Genomic DNA, 21,834 nt, shown 5'->3' on the forward strand with positions numbered 1-21,834 from the left:
AACTCGTAATACCTTAATAACCTTTACTTAATAGACGCAAATCTAATAATTGTACCAGATGCATTAATTAAATTACCATGTTGTACTTGCTACGTAATTAGCTATAAATTAACCCAAGCCAACAATTAAGAAACCCCTCATTATTTTGGCGATACGTGCTCAATGCCTGCCATGATCAATTCACAGCAGTATTCGCTGTGGGTACACAACGCGCACGCGCGTCTCATGCATGCGTCATTCTATACGTAATCGGTTTCGTTTGGAGTCTCTGTAGCCTGACTTTACCGTGCATTCAGTATCAGTAGACAGTAACCGATTGAACGCCATCATAACCAGACGCATTTACTGAGACGCGATTATCAGGCTCTTGTCGTTATGTCGCGCGTTTTTCAACCTTCGGCTCACGTAGTCGGGAAGTCGAGATTGCCATCGTTCGATAAATACAATGAGATGTACAAAAAGTCACTCGACAACCCGGAGGAGTTTTGGTCGGAAATAGCCAAGGAATTCTATTGGCAGACGCCGCATCAGCCAGGAAAATTCGTCTCCTATAATTTTGATGTAACGAAGGGTGACATCTTTGTGAAATGGATGGAAGGGGCCGTCACAAATATTTGCGTGAACCTCCTAGACAGGAATATAGAAAAGGGGCACGGAGACAAGATCGCATATTATTGGTGAGTCAATTTTACTAGTTATTTTCAATTAGGAATCGTCAAGGAATCAATAGACAGCTGTGCGAATGAGGCACTGAGACGGCGCGCGAATTATTGATTTTCCCTGTGTTATAGCAATTTATTTCCTGTTCATAACAAATCTAAATTATGATTTAATCATATGGTCTCTAAAAAATATTTCATTGCGAATTATTTAATTTTCTTTGCGCACTGTTTTTATTTTTCAGTTTTATCATTCCGTCTTTTCATCTTAAAACTATTTATTAATTAACTAAACTATATTAAGCCGTGGCTGACGTAGTATGTAAATTAATAATATCATAGCTTATTTTATGAAATCTTTCCATTGTTCGCAACTTTCTAAAAGTCAAATAGATAGTATATATTAACTCAATTTAAGTTAGGAGATAAAATAGGTTAAAAGTATTAAAAAATTGTGAAAACTGCAATGCGCCGCCGCGGCATTGATTTTCATCTCGTAATCCTACAAACCTCTATCCAAAAATGTATGTATTTGGTAAGATAATAAAAGAAGATATTAGAGATTAATATATATTTTTATCATAGAATGACACAACGTATCTTAGATCTCACGTTGAAATGGCATTTTGTGTTACCACTGATTTTAATATAAAACAATTAATATTTATTCAGTTCATTTGACCCCTGATCTATGTAGAGCTAACATTTCAAAGCGCGACGTGTAAAACGTGTGCCCACTATATGAATACAGTCGTATCATTTTGTGCGTCTTAAGTTAATAATTGTGAAAGTTTCATACTTTCACTACACTGAATTTCTAATTTAACAGCTTCGTTAAAAAATACATATTTATGTTACATAATTATAAGTATAAAAGGTATGATATATCTATATATCAGTCAAAATTTGAAGGAACGCGAAACCTCGACTTATATAAGGGTGCAGCGCTGGAACGATGCCAGATTCATAATTATCTTAAACTTAAGGATCTTCAAGATATTTCTATCTTAGCAACTACCTTTCAATATTTAATTGGAACATATAACTATAAAAATATTAACAATGTACCTATTACAACAATATCGTAATAAACTGGACTGATATGACGTTTGGGGTATTTATCCTCAAAGAAAAATCAGGTTGACAGAGTCAAGACTAAGCGATATAATGGTGTACGACAAATCTAACCTTCATACGGATGTCATACTTAGTCTCGGCTAGTCTTCTTTATTCCCTTATTTTCTACTATTACAGTAATTTAATACTAAATAGAAAATGTATTAATATTTTTTTTTATTAAGAATAAGATCACATCTCGAAACCACTCGAACACACACTCAAAAATGTTAGCTTAGGAGGAGTTTAATTACACACACACACTTAGAAGACAGACTCAAATACAGACGTTCTACTAAAACTTGCCCTGTGAAAATGTCAAACGAACTTATATAAAACTAAAGATACAAATTTGTTCCCATACTTACGATAATTTTACGAAAAAAAATAAAGCACTATTATCAGAGCACGTTACGGCAGTAATAGAATGTTTTATTTCGTTCGTTTTCAGTGTCATTTTTGGTATTTGCATTCTCAGACTCAAATACAGACGTTCTACTAAAACTTGCCCTGTGAAAATGTCAAACGAACTTATATAAAACTAAAGATACAAATTTGTTCCCATACTTACGATAATTTTACGAAAAAAAATAAAGCACTATTATCAGAGCACGTTACGGCAGTAATAGAATGTTTTATTTCGTTCGTTTTCAGTGTCATTTTTGGTATTTGCATTCTCAGACTCAAATACAGACGTTCTACTAAAACTTGCCCTGTGAAAATGTCAAACGAACTTATATAAAACTAAAGATACAAATTTGTTCCCATACTTACGATAATTTTACGAAAAAAAATAAAGCACTATTATCAGAGCACGTTACGGCAGTAATAGAATGTTTTATTTCGTTCGTTTTCAGTGTCATTTTTGGTATTTGCATTCTCAGACTCAAATACAGACGTTCTACTAAAACTTGCCCTGTGAAAATGTCAAACGAACTTATATAAAACTAAAGATACAAATTTGTTCCCATACTTACGATAATTTTACGAAAAAAAATAAAGCACTATTATCAGAGCACGTTACGGCAGTAATAGAATGTTTTATTTCGTTCGTTTTCAGTGTCATTTTTGGTATTTGCATTCTCAGACTCAAATACAGACGTTCTACTAAAACTTGCCCTGTGAAAATGTCAAACGAACTTATATAAAACTAAAGATACAAATTTGTTCCCATACTTACGATAATTTTACGAAAAAAAATAAAGCACTATTATCAGAGCACGTTACGGCAGTAATAGAATGTTTTATTTCGTTCGTTTTCAGTGTCATTTTTGGTATTTGCATTCTCAGACTCAAATACAGACGTTCTACTAAAACTTGCCCTGTGAAAATGTCAAACGAACTTATATAAAACTAAAGATACAAATTTGTTCCCATACTTACGATAATTTTACGAAAAAAAATAAAGCACTATTATCAGAGCACGTTACGGCAGTAATAGAATGTTTTATTTCGTTCGTTTTCAGTGTCATTTTTGGTATTTGCATTCTCAGACTCAAATACAGACGTTCTACTAAAACTTGCCCTGTTAAAATGTCAAACGAACTTATATAAAACTAAAGATACAAATTTGTTCCCATATTTACGATAATTTTACGAAAAAAAATAAAGCACTATTATCAGAGCACGTTACGGCAGTAATAGAATGTTTTATTTCGTTCGTTTTCAGTGTCATTTTTGGTATTTGCATTCTCAGACTCAAATACAGACGTTCTACTAAAACTTGCCCTGTGAAAATGTCAAACGAACTTATATAAAACTAAAGATACAAATTTGTTCCCATACTTACGATAATTTTACGAAAAAAAATAAAGCACTATTATCAGAGCACGTTACGGCAGTAATAGAATGTTTTATTTCGTTCGTTTTCAGTGTCATTTTTGGTATTTGCATTCTCAGACTCAAATACAGACGTTCTACTAAAACTTGCCCTGTGAAAATGTCAAACGAACTTATATAAAACTAAAGATACAAATTTGTTCCCATACTTACGATAATTTTACGAAAAAAAATAAAGCACTATTATCAGAGCACGTTACGGCAGTAATAGAATGTTTTATTTCGTTCGTTTTCAGTGTCATTTTTGGTATTTGCATTCTCAGACTCAAATACAGACGTTCTACTAAAACTTGCCCTGTGAAAATGTCAAACGAACTTATATAAAACTAAAGATACAAATTTGTTCCCATACTTACGATAATTTTACGAAAAAAAATAAAGCACTATTATCAGAGCACGTTACGGCAGTAATAGAATGTTTTATTTCGTTCGTTTTCAGTGTCATTTTTGGTATTTGCATTCTCAGACTCAAATACAGACGTTCTACTAAAACTTGCCCTGTGAAAATGTCAAACGAACTTATATAAAACTAAAGATACAAATTTGTTCCCATACTTACGATAATTTTACGAAAAAAAATAAAGCACTATTATCAGAGCACGTTACGGCAGTAATAGAATGTTTTATTTCGTTCGTTTTCAGTGTCATTTTTGGTATTTGCATTCTCAGACTCAAATACAGACGTTCTACTAAAACTTGCCCTGTGAAAATGTCAAACGAACTTATATAAAACTAAAGATACAAATTTGTTCCCATACTTACGATAATTTTACGAAAAAAAATAAAGCACTATTATCAGAGCACGTTACGGCAGTAATAGAATGTTTTATTTCGTTCGTTTTCAGTGTCATTTTTGGTATTTGCATTCTCAGACTCAAATACAGACGTTCTACTAAAACTTGCCCTGTGAAAATGTCAAACGAACTTATATAAAACTAAAGATACAAATTTGTTCCCATACTTACGATAATTTTACGAAAAAAAATAAAGCACTATTATCAGAGCACGTTACGGCAGTAATAGAATGTTTTATTTCGTTCGTTTTCAGTGTCAAGAGAGTGACAAGGACACTATTCAATAGCTGTTCGACTTTGTGAATAAGATTATCTTAATACACAATAACTTACAACTTTGTATAAGGTTATTACTTATTTATGTCCTGTATTTGTCTCTTTTCGAAATACCACCTCCAACTGCCGCTACAAATGCTATGAAGCGCTCTTATCTCTTAGTCGGTTACGAATTAATCCCTTACGAAAACAATGAAGCGTATCGCTTGCTTGTGATTGGTCAATGTGTGGATCTAGATATACTATTGACCTATCACAATAGAATCTTGCTCGAATTGTATTGCACATATGTTTAAATAATAGCGTAGTATTCAGATGTTGAAATAATTTTTCAATTGGTCTTTGAGTTTATTCGTTACAAACATACTAAAATAAAAATCTTTCCTCTTTATTGCATTAGGTACCTGACAATCCCGAAATCCCAAATCAATTTTATTTAAACTCATCCCTCTGATGACTTTCTTGTTGATGACGTGAGGTAAAGATAGATAGTATAATTTTAAATGTATATTAAAATATAATTTTTATTTTAATAAAACATATATACAATTTTCTTAACCTACATAGTAATAATTAAAAAAATAATAATTGGAAAATTAAAAATTAAAACAATAAAATAAGAATATATAAATATATAAATGGTCCCTGTGGCAGTGTATCTTTAACTATGGCAGCATATCATAGCTGTATTGCGGCAGCATATCATTCTTATTTGTTAGGCGAGGAAAGCACCAGCTCTAGGGTCACCGGTACTATCTACCAGGCGCCAACTTAAATCTTTAATTATCTCATGTGCACTTGAAGCTCACGGCACAAGAATCTCTACCCCAAAGGGAAGAAATACTTATATTTATTTTCCGCCTACTCTGCGGCAGCTCCACCTATTTAAATTACTTTTCTTACATAACGGCCTTACATTTAAAAAAAACTTCTATTAACAAAAAATCTTAATATTTCAAAGTATATTTGAGGCCGTAATAAAATTTTGTTTGAAGGATTCCTTTTACGTTCCTAACGTTATACTCGTATTTTCATAAGAAAAATTATTATAAAATTATCATTAGAGGTTAATCAACAGTTTAATTGTTCGGCCGGCAACAATTACTGTACGCACGAATTAGGTATTTGCGACTACTAAAAATAAGTCTGTTATATATAAGAACAGGAAATTTTAAGCCTTATTTCATCTGAATCGGACATGCTCGTAAAATTTATAGACAAATCAAATCGGCTGGTCATTGCCAACCTCTTTCAATGTTACCTTGGAAAGTACAACATAATAATGTGAGATAATAACAATGAATAGAAGGAAACTGTTTAATTAAGGTTATTCAAACATTAAAATATAATTAAATGTAATATGTATAATGTATATAGTAATAGAACACGGAGTGTACCTACCTACATTCCGTGTGATTTAACAATCTTACGCTAGAGTTTTTTAACATGTATGTAGAAATTTAAGGTAATGAACGCGACGTACAATAATTCAAATCTTAGCCTGACGCAAACATTGCTGTTAAGATTTGCAAGGACATTTGTTCAAGATGTTTGCCGGTATCTGTAATTGAAAATAAGTAGTATAAAACTCTATAAACCGGAAGCGGAAATATGTAGGCTAAGTCACATTAAGGATTCTCATTATTTGTTAGTACCAAATTAAAGCTTATCTCCAAAACTATATTGAATGTGTTTATAAGACACAATATTTTTTTTAACCTCTATACATGTTATTTTAAATACTTTTACCGAATTAAATTTCCTACCAACTGAAAATTAACTATAAACATCACTATACCTAACGATGAAATAACTAGTGATGCAACGAATAGGAATATTCGTATTTGCCGAATATAATATATTCCCCGAAGCTTCTACTAGTACTGTTGCCTCAAAAAGATTATTTTCGACTACTGGGAATGTACAAACAGAAAAGAGAAATCGCTCAATGCCGGAAATGACAAATGATGTGCTTTTTGAACAAAAAATTGATAGTAGTTAATTCAATTCAATTCAATTAAAAATAATAGTGTCACTAGATGGATAGACTTCGATGCATCACTAGAAATAATTTTACCGAAGATATTTAAATGTACTGCTGACAATTGCAAACTAGAATTCATTAGAGATACAAAAAGCTACATTTAAAATGTATCTTTGATAATTATATTTTTAGAGTTTGTTTTTTGAAACGTTTACATAATTTTACACGACTAATTACTTTATGTGCATAAAGATAAAGAGCTTGATTCTATGTGGAGACTAACGGGATCAATGACTTCCATCAACTTGTCAAACACAGTTTTACCCTAAACAACACACTTTAGTGATAAAATTGTTTTAATAATATATCATAAAAAGATACAGATAACTTCCATAAAATCTTGGTTAATTCGCTAAATAAAAAAAATTGTTTACAAAGCGTGACAAAATCTTTGTGACCGACAAAACATACCTAATTTAAGGCGTAATGTTGGTTGTTATGGCCATCATGGCTTAAAGGTCGACTATATTAAGCATATTGACAATTCATACGTAAATTACGCTTGTGTATAGAAAAATATTTGTATATCAATACACATAAGTGCGATATCGCGTGTTAAAACGTTGTTCGACAAGTATGAAAAACGTTTAAATAATTTTTACTTTACAAGCTTAACCACGCTTCACAAAAGAATGCTCAACACAAAATTTCACCCTTAATTTAGTTTAGTTGGAATGTCTTACGGAACGGACCAAGTTTTATCAAAATTGGTTTACGAGATAGCACGCTTTTCTATATTGTACTTATAACAGTCATGAATTAATAGTTAAATTTCTTTTTTTGGTATTTGCATTCTGTTATAAAAAATAAACAGATTCAATATAGGTTTAGAGATTAGCTTCACGTTGGTACTAATAAATAATGAGAAACGTTAATGTATCGTAGCCTACATATGCCGCGTCCGATTTATTGATTTTTTTAGGTAACTAACTACTTATTTTACGTCGCAACAACAATTGTCGCGTCAGACGTATTAGTATGATATTAAGGGTCTGTTTCACAATGTACGGATAAATTCTACATAAGTTCCAAATTAGCTATTTATTACTTATTGGTAGGATAAACACTATTGTTGCGTTTCACGACTTTCAGATAGCGCTATTCGTCACATAAAGTCGATCATAAGTTAAGAGTCCGATGAATGTCAAATAGCACAATTTATCTTCCAAATAATTTATATGTTGCATAGCTATTTGGTACTTTATCCATACATTGTGAAACAGACCCTAAGCCATTTCCATACATCCTAGATAAAGGGCTACACTTTCCTTTCTTTTAATGTCTTGCTTATTTGTAGCGCATTACGGATTTTCAACGCTGGCGGTATGACTCGTAGGCTGTAGGAACCTCATGGCTAAAGGCTAACGAGGTGTCGATCCCATGACCTTTACGCGAATATTATCTTTGTATGAATATATATTGTTTTTTTTTTTTAATTTAAAAAGCCACTCGTACCATATTTTGCGTGGACGAGTTACAAAAAATCTCCACCACTTTCGCGCTTATGTCATATCTAACATTGATATAAGAGTTATGGGTCTTTGTAAGACTTATTTCAGTTTTTCATTATAGGGAAGGAAATCACCCGGATGACTACAGTCGCATAACATATAGGAAGCTGAAGGATCTCGTATGTCAGTTCGCAAATGGATTGCGATCTCGTGGCGTGGGGAAGGGAGACCGAGTTTCCATCTATATGCCGATGATATTGGAGACGGTTGTTTGTATGCTGGCCTGTGCTAGGATTGGAGCCATCCACTCCGTTGTAGTACGTATACCTATTAGAAATTCTGACCTAGCTGTAAAGATATATCCCTTAACATATATTTTTATATTAGACTGAAAACCATATTAAAGCTACTTCACAGCAACAGTAAAAGCTGTGTCAAATTAATTGTATTTAATGTCGATATTAACCGGGGTTTAATAATTTTAATTTGTAGTTTGCAGGTTTTTCATCGGATTCTTTAGCTGAACGGATGTCGGACTGCAAGGCCAAAGTGCTGGTGACGTCAGACGGGGCATGGAGGGGTGAAAAGCTGCTGATATTGAAGAAAACCTGTGACGAGGCGTTAGAAAAGGCAAAAACAAAACACGACCATACAGTGGAATCGTGTATCGTTGTGTCGCACCTCGCGAAAGCGTCCCCATGCGGCAAGTTAGGAGATATCAAATCTTTGGTAAGACATCAAAGATTACGGATGTTCTGAAGCATTTGCGAAGTGTTTAAGTTAAACTATTTAGTTAATATTTAACATGTTTACCTGCATTTGCTTCGTTAAGTCATTAGTTGATTAGGCATTAAATTATTACTTTGGTTAGTTGTGTTCCAAGCATCTCTCTAAGATAAATCCACGGTCCGGCTAAAGAGTAAAAGTATGTGGTTTTCTCATGTCATCAAGGCTTAAATACCTAAAAAATCTAATTATTAAAATAACCTTAAATCTTTCTTAATCTAGATAGACTTGAATCTCTTCTTGATTAAAAACAGTTTTTTCGTGTTTATTTATTCAGATTTTCTTCAATTTACATTTGATTTATATTTGCATTTTAATTAATATAATTAAGTTGTATCACGAAGGAATTATATTACTGCGTAGCCACTACGATAACATTCAATCCTTATTATTGAGTTGTGTATATGATAATGATCTGTAGTACGACATTACTTCATTGTATTTATTGTGAAGCGTTGTCCTTTCTTATATGTTTATCTTGTAGGTTGTGGAATATAAATTAGTGTCATTGCAATTCCATACAAGTATTGGATATAAATAACGGTCGTAGGCACTTTCTTTACTACTGTACTTAATACCATATTTTTAATTTAACTTAAAATACGCATGAATCTATATATAATATCATAGAATATATGACATATAATGTCTACGACTAGAACCCAACCAAGAAACTAAACCAAATAAAAACTCCAAGCGGGGCTACAACTGAAATATCAAAAAGCTATAAATTGAAATTTATATAGGGTAGAGCGGGGCTAGTTGAGCATAGGGGCAAGTTGGGCAATCGAAATATCTCGGAAACTATTCACCTTACGCGGGAGTATCATATAGCGAAAAGAAGGAGTCGTAGGAGAGGTAATCATCGCACGATAGCTAGTGGCAGCTCGACGAGTGAGTGAAGTGTCACGGCGTTTTGTTTATTTTGTGACCAAAAAGTAAAAACATTGTTTATCGCAAGTTTTCGTCTGTCTTTGTCAAATGTTCTCTGTTTTCAATCAGGAGAGTGTTAATCTTTCAGAAGATTATTGTATTTTTGATTTGTAAATAGGTTTTGGGTCTAATTCTAGGCATTTATTTACAATCCTACTTTTCTTTTAAAATTCTGGGTTGGGGTAAGTTGAGCAACTATAGCTCAACTAACTCTACGACTTAAACAACTGATGAGTAATGAATCTTTTATTTTTTGTTTGGATGCGGACTTACAAATGGAAGACTACAAGATGTTCTTACACTACTGAATACTTAAATAATGCTGCAAAGACTGTCCACGATGAGGGAAAAAGTGTGAATACCGCCGCTAAAGAATTCGGTATTGGTTGACTTTTAAATAAATTAAATGAAGGTGATGATTCATTTATGGGCTATACAACACCGAGGGAAGTATATCCTCTCTCACAAGAGAACTGTTGAAAAAATTCTTGCTACAAATGGCATTTTTCTCCAAAAGACGTCCGTCGCCTTGCCTAAGAGTGTGCTGAAATTCCACCAAGCTGAATTGCAAAAAAGATTTCCGGAAAAGAATGGTTGATGATGTTTTAAAAACAAAAAAATCGTAGCTATCCATACAGAAACCAGAACCCACCAGCCTTGGTAATCTTTTTTAGAAATTATCGGAAGTAATGGATAGCTATGGATGCTCATGTTTTGTTGATTCTAGTTTCGGTTAAATATACAAAGAAAATTTCTTTAAATTTTGTTGTTCTGTCAATAAAAGACTATAAATGTGTAACACACTGTCTAACACATATTTTATTTCATCTCAAGTTAACATAGAACCCATGGTTTGGCCTAGACATTCTTAGTGCTCAACTTGCCCCATACCCTTGCTCAACTTACCCCACCTATGGGGTACATTGAGCATACTTGACTTTCTGCATTTAAACATCTGTAGCTATTATATTGGACTTGTTACAAAAAAATACTATGGACACATTTGTTAAGGGATAAATTACTAATCCATCAGGACACATAACAACTCATCGAGACTTATCATTGAGGAGCTATATCCAAGCAAGTGAAAAATTGCTCAACTAGCCCCGCCCTACCTACTACTTGAATGTATTTTAGAAGATTATTTGAAATTAACTCTCAAATCGAGTGTACAACAAAAACTTTAGGGGTTTTAATCATATAATAATTAAAGGTATTTGAAGTTGGTTTAAGGAGGATTTTCTCTGTACGAGTTGGCATCACTGGTGGCAATCCCATCTGGGATTCTCAGTAACTTCCAATAGCTATACAGATCGCGTGTTTGTATTTCGATTTAGGTCCCTCAATATCGTAGCCCTGTCACAATTTTCGGATTGTGTATTACATAAATACAACATTGAAATCGGGATCGCAATAGTTATCACTATTGGAAGTCATAGAGTACCTTTAAAAATTAAGATGCTGCCTTTAATTTGGGAGGTGCCAATTTAGCCACCGTTTAAATGAATCCATGTTATGCTCTCTAGGAAAGACTGAAGGGGTCCGCTCTTTTAACCAAATTCGACGATGCATATCGTGTATGGCCACACACTTGGGGATGTCAACAAGTGTCCAGTGTGCTTCTAGAACGTAGTTAAAACCTACCGTTACTATATTTAGGTTCGTGTTTCAGTAGGATTTCAGATTTTTACACATTTCAGTTCGACTGGAACGCTGATATCGACGTGTGGTGGCATGAACTTATTGAGGATCAATCTATTGATTGTAAGCCGGAGTGGATGGACGCAGAAGATCCCCTTTTCATGTTGTATACTAGGTAACACTTTTAATGTTCATATAAGCTTAATTATCAACTACATACAATTCACAATTTTTCTTTCTATGTGCGCAATTCATACTTGCTCGTACGAAGGCAAAAATCGCGGGGATTCTGGCTTGTCTTACTATCAGTTACGAGTCTTAGCGCTAAAGGTCTTGAGTTTGAGTCTTGACAGTGAAAGAAAACCTTGACGTCCCATTCATTGACGTATGCACGCGAGGCTGATCAAATTGCTATAAAGACAAATGATGTGTTTTCCTCATGCTTATCGAGGCTTTACGAAACTAAACACATACGATTTGTAAATTACGAGCCAATGTACTTAGCTAAATTGCAGCGTATATAGGATTATTTTTTAGGGGGAAGGGGGGAGGTTGCAGCCCATCCCAATATGGATGCCAGGTGGATAGTGGGACATCCCAAAAACTTGTGTTGACAACCAGATAATATAAAAAAAAACTTTTTCTGCGTATGAACGTTAAATCAAATGATTATTCATTAGGATTTAGTGCCAGTTCTCAAATCGAGGACATCTGATGCACGACAAGAACTGGCAATAAACTCTCTTTTTAATCGCCAAGTAATTGGTTTTACTTTGATTATAAAATAGATAAATTACAATTTGCAATTACTATTGATAAGTAATTAATGTAATATCTAATTACAAAGAAAATGTAAATTAAAATAAATTATTTTCTACGGTATATTCATTTTTATAAAAAAATTATGGCAATAAGCAATAGATAAGTTTACTACTATCCAAATAAGTTAAGACATCATAATCAACCAACCTTTGCAGTTTGTACCCAGCAGAATTTCTTAACCTTGACAATACAGCCTTAATACTCTAAAAACACGATATTACCTTGACAAATAGATTTTATTGCTGCATTATAGTAATATGATGAAGAATATATATACCCATTATTACCGCTTCCAGTGGCTCAACGGGCAAGCCAAAAGGAGTATTGCACACAACAGCAGGCTACTTGCTGTACGCGGCTACAACATTCAGATACGTCTTCGATTACCAGGAGAATGACATCTACTGGTGTACAGCTGATGTGGGCTGGATCACAGGACACACTTACGTTGTTTATGCGCCCCTGGCCAATTGTGCAACGTCGGTTATGGTAAGTATAGCCCATAAACATTTACGTTTCGTCTGATTATGTGGTCCTTTTTGAACGAGTGATTGAGTCGAAATCCGAGAGTTTTTTATAAAACTATCGCATTGAATGATAATGAAACTTAGCGCGAACAATACAAACAAAATCCAAATTGTTTATGACATACGATACTTAGGGCTACGACTCAGACTATGACCCTCCATTTTACCCCAAAAATGCCTAATTATAATTTAAGGATCGCAATAAATACAGACTTATTACTACTTTGATCTTGGGTTCGTATATCATACAAAAACACAGACACAAAATTATGACCTTACTTTTAAAATCAATAAAACAATCTACCAATTACAATGCGTAAAATTTTAGGTTATTTAAAATATACCTTTGCAGTTCAGGAATCCTTATCTCACGACACGATATCTCTCAAGTTCAAAGAGACTCATTGAAATTGTGTCAAGAGAGCAACTCACATCTGCATTCCTTATCATACTCTAACACACTTGTTCTGTATTAACATTTCCTGCAACTTAAATAAATTAACGAATTTGCGTGTTAAAGAAAATGCCCATGACACGCAGCAACACGGTCCAAATTCATTTAGTACGAAAAATAATTACATGTTCATTAACATGTCTAGTAGCCACCTATTAAAACAAGTCACTGTACACGAGATTTATTTTTTATATACATATTTTCCGCCTCCCTTTCTGAGGTTAAGATACATACATTAGATAGGCGTAAACTTTCCGTATTTCAAATTCCAATACATTTTTGAGTTTTGACGTACTGAATTCAGTCTCTGAATCTAATCCTAACAGTAGGATAACGATGAATTAGAATCAAATATATAAAACTTCTTAACACTTAAAGGTCAAGTCCAATTATTTTGATATACGTTTTATCGATAAAATAACTGTAGTTGCTAAATGATTAATATTATTAGAAATATCGTTAATTTAACACGAAATAATTTTATCAAATTAAAGACAATTTTAAAGACATTTATCTCAGGTTAAACTAATAACTTTCAAACCGCTTTCGTAAGAAGTACTTCCTCGGTCCATTATTCATGATTAATTATTATTAATAAAAGAAATGTAATCTACGTTCAAATTATATCCGATGAATATTGAAAATGTTGTAAAATTTAACCAAGTTTTAAAACGAAAGCACCAAGAAGTAGATCCAAATGGAATAAAGAGAAATGGATGATGCTTTTAAGAAAAATAACAATTCTACGAAGAGTTACAAAGTCACAAGACATATTGAATCATTTCTAATCAGAAACAGCCACGCGTTTTCTCACGAATATGCTGACCGACTATCTAGTTCCAAGTCTCAATAACAGAAATAATAAGTGAGTTTTAAGATTATCACCATTGTAACAGGACAATAGATGTATAATTTTAAAATATATCTTTTTAAAAATGCTCCAGCGCGACATTCGATTTTGGCTAGGTTATTACCTAAATACGCTGCGAGCGAAAGCTAATACCTATTTATCAAATGTTTTCTCGTAACTATCTTACACCTTATCATACTACGAATCTTTGAAACGTAATAAAAATTTTAATTTCATCATAAATATTGTTCTTACGTAAATGCGTTACACATCTCCGTAATCCGACGTAGATTTCTTAATAATGATTTTGCAGCACTTTTACTTTGTGAAAACAGTTCTATTAATATTTAAATTATGGATTTTCACACTAACTAGGCACTCTTTCATCCGTATTTAGTTGTTTTATAAAAAAATATTCGTTTTGCGACTATTTATGTGCGAAAAAACAGAAGGATTATACTATATAAGGGAAACTGTGGATTGTGTTCATTATTTAGTTTAACTTTAACGAATATTGGAACGCTTATTCATTTCAGTATAAAGTGCAATCGCGGACTGGTTCATATCATTTAACTATGACGATATGAAAAACCTGCTTAATTGTTTGGAATAAGTATCTTTAATGATAGGATTAATTAAGTCAACTAATTAATTAACTCATTCTTCGAAAGAGCTGATTTTGGCCTCCACTCTCTCTAAATCGAAAGCTTTATATAAGTTTTACTTTGTGTGAATATTACAGAATTAATAAAAATAAATACTATTAAATAATACAACACGTTAATTTCGTTCCGATATAGTCAGTTAATTGGGAAAACAATTTCCGATAGGAGATCAAGAAGGTCAACCTGAACCTTAAAAAATATTTAAATTGTTTTATAGATAATAATCGCGTTTATGTGTAACCTCGCTATACCCAGCCCAGTGATTGGTCGATTACGAGTCTCTGACCAATCGTAGGGTGCTGGTAATGTTGGGTGTACTTAAACCCAGAATTTACACTGAATCGCCTAAATGTATATGTAATTTCATTGAATTGGGATTTAAATTACTGACGATATCGTACATTTTTTACGTGTTGCGTTAGGATCTGAATTTATCAGAATAATGAAAGACAAGAAGAGATTACTAAAGAGAGAGGGGTTCTAGCTATTATTTTAGGTAAAGTAAATTATTTCAGCTTAAAAATTACTTGCTTGAAAAGTCGATTTAGAACATGTACATGTTACCTACAAAGCTTCTTAGATTTTGTCTTAACTCGTTGTAGAGCTAGAGATCGCGAAAGCTCTAATGAAACAAATATAATTTAACTCTATCGATAGGTACTGTAGGTACATTTAATTGCATAACTATGAAGGCACTCCAAATATAAATAAAATCTTATATATGATTTTAAATTTACACAAAGATATTTTATAAGAATAATTACGCATCGTTCTAATTAATACTCCATCTCCAGTTTGAAGGTTCGCCGTTTTATCCGGACAACGATCGCTACTGGGACGTGGTGCAAAAGTACAAGGTTACCCAGATGTACACTGCACCAACAGCCATCAGATCCCTGATGAAATTCGGAGTGGAAAATGTCACCAAGTAAGTATTACTTTTTTTCTCTCTTTATATCTATATCTATATATATATTATATATACATATAAAAGAAAGTCGTGTTTGTTACAACACTTATAACTCGAGAACGGCTGGACCGATTGCCATGGTTTTTGATTTGTTGGATTTGTTTCCGTCCCGAATAGCAGAATAAGCAATAAAATATCGGATAAGTTATCGAATAACAATAAATAAATAAATTAATTTTACGAATGCAAAAACCATATGGTGCCATCTGTTGACAAAACTACGCATCATTTTACGTCGAATTCGTGTCAGTTCAAGAAATTCCGATCTTGAGGTGAATGAGGAGATGCATAACCATGCTTTAATCCTGATCAAAAGATGTTGGATATCAGAAAGTGCTTAACATGCAGTATCGCCATATTGACGCTAGAGAGAAGATGCCTAATGTGTAAAACTGCCATTCTTCTTTCGCAATGGCAAGCAATAAAACATTTCTGTATTTGCAAAAAAGTTGTATTAATGTAATACTTAACATTAATGAAATCCTAAAATAAGTTAAATTAAAGTAACAACGATATTATAAGGTTGTAGGGCGGAACGAAGTTAGCCAGGTCAGCTAGTTATCCATATATTTTTGACTAAACAAATATATAGTATTAAGCTTTATTTAGTTTTACTTAGATATATTGAAACATAGTTTTACCAGTTCACTTGCGATCCAGGAACTGACCAGTAAGTCATCTATAATTTAATTAGTGAACAACCGGGTTACGATATTAGTCCCAGATCCCCTATTGCCAAGGCTGGCGTGGCATAATGGCATATTTCGCTGGCACACCCATGGCTTTATATTAAACGTATATGCTGGAGGTACCGATTCTCTGTGTGTCAATCAAATGTACGAATTCTGGTTCCAATACTGATACACGATCATTTTAGACACGACCTGAAATCTCTACGAGTATTGGGCAGCGTGGGTGAACCAATAAATCCCGAGGCGTGGCACTGGTATTACAACCTGGTGGGCAGCGGACGCTGCTCAATTGTGGATACCTTCTGGCAGACTGAAACTGGCGGTCACGTGCTGACTAGTCTACCTGGAGCGACACCTATGAAGCCTGGAGCTGCTGTACGTATACCCTGATATATATACAGAGATATAGATATATAGAGATATTCGGAACGTATTATATAGTAAACTAGCGTTTTTTTTGTAGTTAAGACTCGGTACGTTAGATTTTATCATATAGTATTCATTAAATTGTCGGCCCCGTCAGTCAAAATCTGTGATCATCATTATCAGCATTTATTAATTATTTTCAGAATGATATTTTTTTCTCTAAATTAAATAGAGTGGACCTCCCTATATGCTCGATTAAGACTTACCATCATTAAAAGTATAAATATCGTAGGGAAACCGACATTTTTTTATATCCAAAAATCGATGACGCATGTCAGGCACGAAAGGCAAATCCAGAAATCGGAGGCCTATGGGTTGCAACGACCTTTGTTATCATAATAAAATATTATATTTTCTTTACAAACGATAGCTATCAATTATAATATAAATAATAATTGATAACTAAAAACTTGTTGTGAATAATCTGTTTATGAATTTATCTTCCCCAAGGGATTTCCATTCTTCGGTGTTGCCCCCACAATTCTGGATGACAACGGAAAAGTTATAGAAGGACCTGGCGAAGGGTACTTGGTATTTTCCCGACCTTGGCCCAGCATCATGCGCACTCTTTTCGGAAACCATGAGCGCTATCAGAGTGTGTACTTTTCCAAATTCCCGGGATATTACTGCACTGGAGATGGTATGTGTTCTGTTAGTTTTAACCAATATACTCGTAGATTGTTTAATGGTATGTACCAGTATCCACAAAGACGCGTCCTTGTAATCTTAGTCAAGATCAAACTTTACAAACATACTTTAAAAAATGGCTCTAATATTGTTAGCAATGTATAATAATAAAAATAACTATATGTATTAAAGACTTTCTTACATTTTATGTAACTGTGTATGTTTTAATTACTACGATTATGTTAGTATAACATTGTTTTTTTATTGTGTTTTTGTTTTCTTACTTACCCCTAAAATATTGGAATAAAACAACTGTTATTTCAGGCGCACGGCGTGACGAAGACGGTTTTCTGTGGGTAACCGGACGTATTGATGACATGCTCAATGTCTCTGGACATCTCATGTCCACAGCAGAAGTGGAGAGTGTCCTTACCGAAGATTCCCGTGTCTCCGAAGCAGCAGTAGTATCCCGCCCACATCCTCAAAAGGGCGAAGCACTACATTGCTTCGTAATTCTCAACGCCGGAGTCCAACCAGACCCATCTATCATAGACGCCCTTAAAAAGCACGTTCGTGCAAGAATTGGCGCTTTTGCAGCACCAGATACGATACAGTTTGCTCCAGGTCTCCCAAAAACAAGGTCCGGGAAGATCATGAGACGCATATTGAGGAAGATCGCGGTGGGTGACACAGATATTGGGGATACGTCGACCCTCGCCGACCCATCCGTTGTAGATCAACTCTTTAAGAGTAAACCCTAAACGCTTGTTCCTTAAAATGCCGATTACAGCCATCCGCTGCTTTTTTGACGTGAAAGGATTTTTACACCGCATCCTAATATAATAGGCCGACTCAAACTAAAACGAAATGCGCAGGTAATCATTATATTAAGGCTTAGGCAGTATTGTATACCTAATTTAGCGTCATTGATATAGGCCATAGTAGTGTTGGAATGAGAATAGAAAGAGAAGGTTACTTAAAGTTACACTAAATATTTACATGCTCTTGTGCAAGTGAAAGCTACATGTGAGCAAGAAAGAAATGAATGGTACCTGGCAGTAAGCGGTTAACTAGTCATTTCAACGGCCCGATTTCTGTTATATGAAAGAGTAGGTAACTGTTTTAAAAAAGGATGGTTAAAGATCTTAACAGGTAGCTCTGGTTTCACCAAAGACGTAATGCATTTCTTCGCATTTTTAACGTAAACTTACCATTTCATACGTCGCCTATATTATTTAGATCCTGCTGTTAGGTATTTTAATATTATTATAAATGTTATAGAATCTGGCTCAGATTCTACTTTTAATATATACATATATATATTACTTGGAAACACATTCCATAAGTCAAATGTTTTTCGTTTTAAGCTTTTTAATAAAATACGTGCTACCAAAAACTAGAACTGTTTTAACATAGTTTTAAGTATAATAATGTGGAAATAATTGTTTAATTTGTTAGTCGTTTTGTGATATTCAATGGCTCTTAAGGCACAAGCAAATGTTTTAATAAACGTTTTTATTTCTTACCGTGTAAATCTATAAGTTATAAATGAAAATGTCGACAACATTATACTTTTATATATCAAAACTATTATTTATGTACCACGCTTATGCAAAGCTTAGTCTATCATCAGAGAGATGTGGGCCTACGTACCGTTTCTTTGACGGCAAAAGCCGGGATTTTTCGTTAAAATTCATATGCTCCAACCACATTTTATGGATAAGATTCCTACAAACATTTTTGAACTTTACTGACACTTGAGCAAAACATTTGTCGAATCTGTAGCAATTTATTATCTGCCTTGGTTTATCCATGTATCTCAATCAGTCTATTAATAAATGTTCACGATCAAAGAAAATCCATATAAAACTTTAGTATTAATGTGTTGTGACAGCACTTCTATGACATGTCGATGCACAATATAGATGTCTATTAAAAAATAAATTAGATTGTCCTATAATTAGACAGTGTATAACTCTGTTTGGAACTCTCAATATTTTAAACTATTACTATTTCGATGCTATACCTAATTTATATGGGGTGGAGTGACTAATTTATCTTATACAGAAATTTTAATTACTTGAATGTTCGAAGGGTTTAGAGGTGACAGGACATTTATCATATATTTGAGAGAGATTAAAATGTAATTGTTTTTTTTCACGCACATTATTATTTATAAAAAAACAAAGCTAACGACGTGGAGTCATCTGAATTAAATGCTTTTAATTATAATGTTGTATTATTAAGGGCAATATTAGTGTACGATTACCCACATAAACTCCTTATTAAATCAACATTTACGATTATAATACTGTGACGATAAATAGGCAATGAGAAAAAAAACTTCGAAATTTCAGATATACCGAATTTTGTTATAAGAATTTTTAAAAAAGGTTTTATTCTCTTGATACTTTTTAATAGTTGCACAAATTATATCTACAATTAAAATAAAATCAATGTCGTATTACGTTAATTATTCTTAAAAATTGTTAACTTGCTGAAAGATGGTTTGAGTTAGAAGTTCTTTGACGAATTATAATATTTAATGTTATCTAGTAGAATATAAGTGTTAGTAGTATATGTACGTCGCTTAATCTAGAAAAAATTATAAAGAATAGTAATAAAAATAAACTCACTTTAGAGGGCAGCACTGTTGACTGTAGCATAAATTTTCTTTATAGTAAAAAAATCGATTGTAGTCTACAAAAATATGCGTGCAGTTATTAAGTGTATATGCAAATTGCGAATTCTATTAAACATTGTTACATGGAGACATTTTGAAACTTGAATAAGTAATTACTTATTCTAATTAATTACTAATTTAATTAAATTTAACCGAAATATAAAATGGAGGCTTTTAAAAATTTGGTAAAGAGTGGTGCTATCTATGAGAAGCATTTTATCTCATTCTCATCGATATATTAAGAATGAAAAATTATGAACTATATATACTTGATTAACCGCACTAATGTCTATGTATAAAGGCTGAATTTTCAAACGATGGTTCTGCTCCTAACTTGTAGAAATTCCGGTTGAAAAATCAGCCAAATTAGTAATTTTAATGTGATCGTGTAACGGACATATCATTAAAGGTGATATTATTAATCACAACTGTTTTTATTTATGTTTTGATATCCTTACTTATACATTCTGTTGGTTTTGACCATTTCTATCATGAGTCATCTCGGTTAACTAATTTTATTCTTCTTATCTTGACATGTGTAGTAAACAAAGATTAATATAGACTTTTTACACTGAATAACTAACATGTAAAAGTAAACCGATTCCATATTACCTAGCTACGCTTCATTAAATACCTACCCTTTACGTTAAACGCTGAAACTCAAAAATTTAATTTTTTTTTAACCGATTATAGCCATAGGATTTTTTTAGGAAAGAGGCACCTCGAAAAATACTTTTAACTTTAAACATATAATAAGTTGAGGCCTGTGTTGGCCAGATACCACCTGTGCACCGCTGTTTTATTCTTTTTATCGCTTGCATGGTAATGGAAAAATCGTGAGGACACAAGCGGCGGAGTATGTCGATGATCCTTCGACCGTCTCCTGGCGATTCCACCTTTTTTAAGCGAGCAAAGGAAACCGAAAGAGAATGTAATCAATTCGACGTATAATTTTTTTCGACTGTTCATACTATCGTAAGTCTGTAGCGACTCCACTTCGACTAATTTTCGGCTACACTTCAGTACGACAAAGAGATACCCTGACGCACTAACTTATTCCGGCCGCTAAGGTATACAACTTCTTGACCAAAGATTTTTGTGCACTTGTTTAGACGACATTACTTGACATTATTCACACGTTTAGGCGAGCCCTTTAACTTAGAGGAAGAAGTAAACCATCCATCCTACACAATTATTTGGTTAAGTTTGTTGTTGGCAAATATTTAACTAACAAACTGCTGTGGTTATGATGGTTGACAAGATTACGAACTGCTTTAAAAAGTAAGAGTTGTTTCTCTAAACGATGACTTAGGTACGTATATGACCGAGTGAGAAAGCTAATTGACGCTCATGACTTAATTAAAAGATTGTCGTAGATACTTTGGAGTCGTTTTATTACATCAAATTAAATGTGTAGGTCAAATTTTAGAATAATAATTAATAAGTTCCGTTTGGAAACTACAATAGAACAAAAAATGAAGAGATTTGTGTTTTTTGTAACGCTGTACTAATTTGTTTACAGGAGGAAAAACAATATTTGTCTTCTCGTAATTAATGTAAGAAGGTAAGTTAGAGGTAA

The 21,834-nt window shown here is 33.2% G+C and overlaps 1 protein-coding gene across 1 annotated transcript; it reads left to right on the forward strand.

Moving 5' to 3' along the window:
• Positions 1-224: 224 nt before the first annotated feature.
• LOC125062446 (acetyl-coenzyme A synthetase) lies at positions 225-20,677 on the forward strand. Its single transcript, XM_047668382.1, has 9 exons — positions 225-677; positions 8,301-8,496; positions 8,672-8,908; positions 11,599-11,714; positions 12,658-12,850; positions 15,652-15,785; positions 16,705-16,894; positions 17,396-17,585; positions 17,897-20,677. The coding sequence occupies exons 1-9, from the start codon at positions 376-378 to the stop codon at positions 18,331-18,333; spliced, it is 1,995 nt and encodes a 664-aa protein (XP_047524338.1). The 5' UTR covers positions 225-375; the 3' UTR covers positions 18,334-20,677.
• Positions 20,678-21,834: the final 1,157 nt, after the last annotated feature.

This window comes from Pieris napi, chromosome Z, assembly GCF_905475465.1.
Source record: "Pieris napi chromosome Z, ilPieNapi1.2, whole genome shotgun sequence".
In the NCBI taxonomy this organism is placed as follows: Eukaryota; Metazoa; Arthropoda; class Insecta; order Lepidoptera; family Pieridae; genus Pieris; species Pieris napi.

Coding starts and splice junctions, on each gene's coding strand:
- LOC125062446 (XM_047668382.1), top strand. CDS start 376: ATGTCGCGCGTTTTTCAACCTTCGGCTCACGTAGTCGGGAAGTCGAGA. Junction 678..8,300: donor GACAAGATCGCATATTATTG/GTGAGTCAATTT, acceptor TTTTCATTATAG/GGAAGGAAATCACCCGGATG. Junction 8,497..8,671: donor GAGCCATCCACTCCGTTGTA/GTACGTATACCT, acceptor TTTAATTTGTAG/TTTGCAGGTTTTTCATCGGA.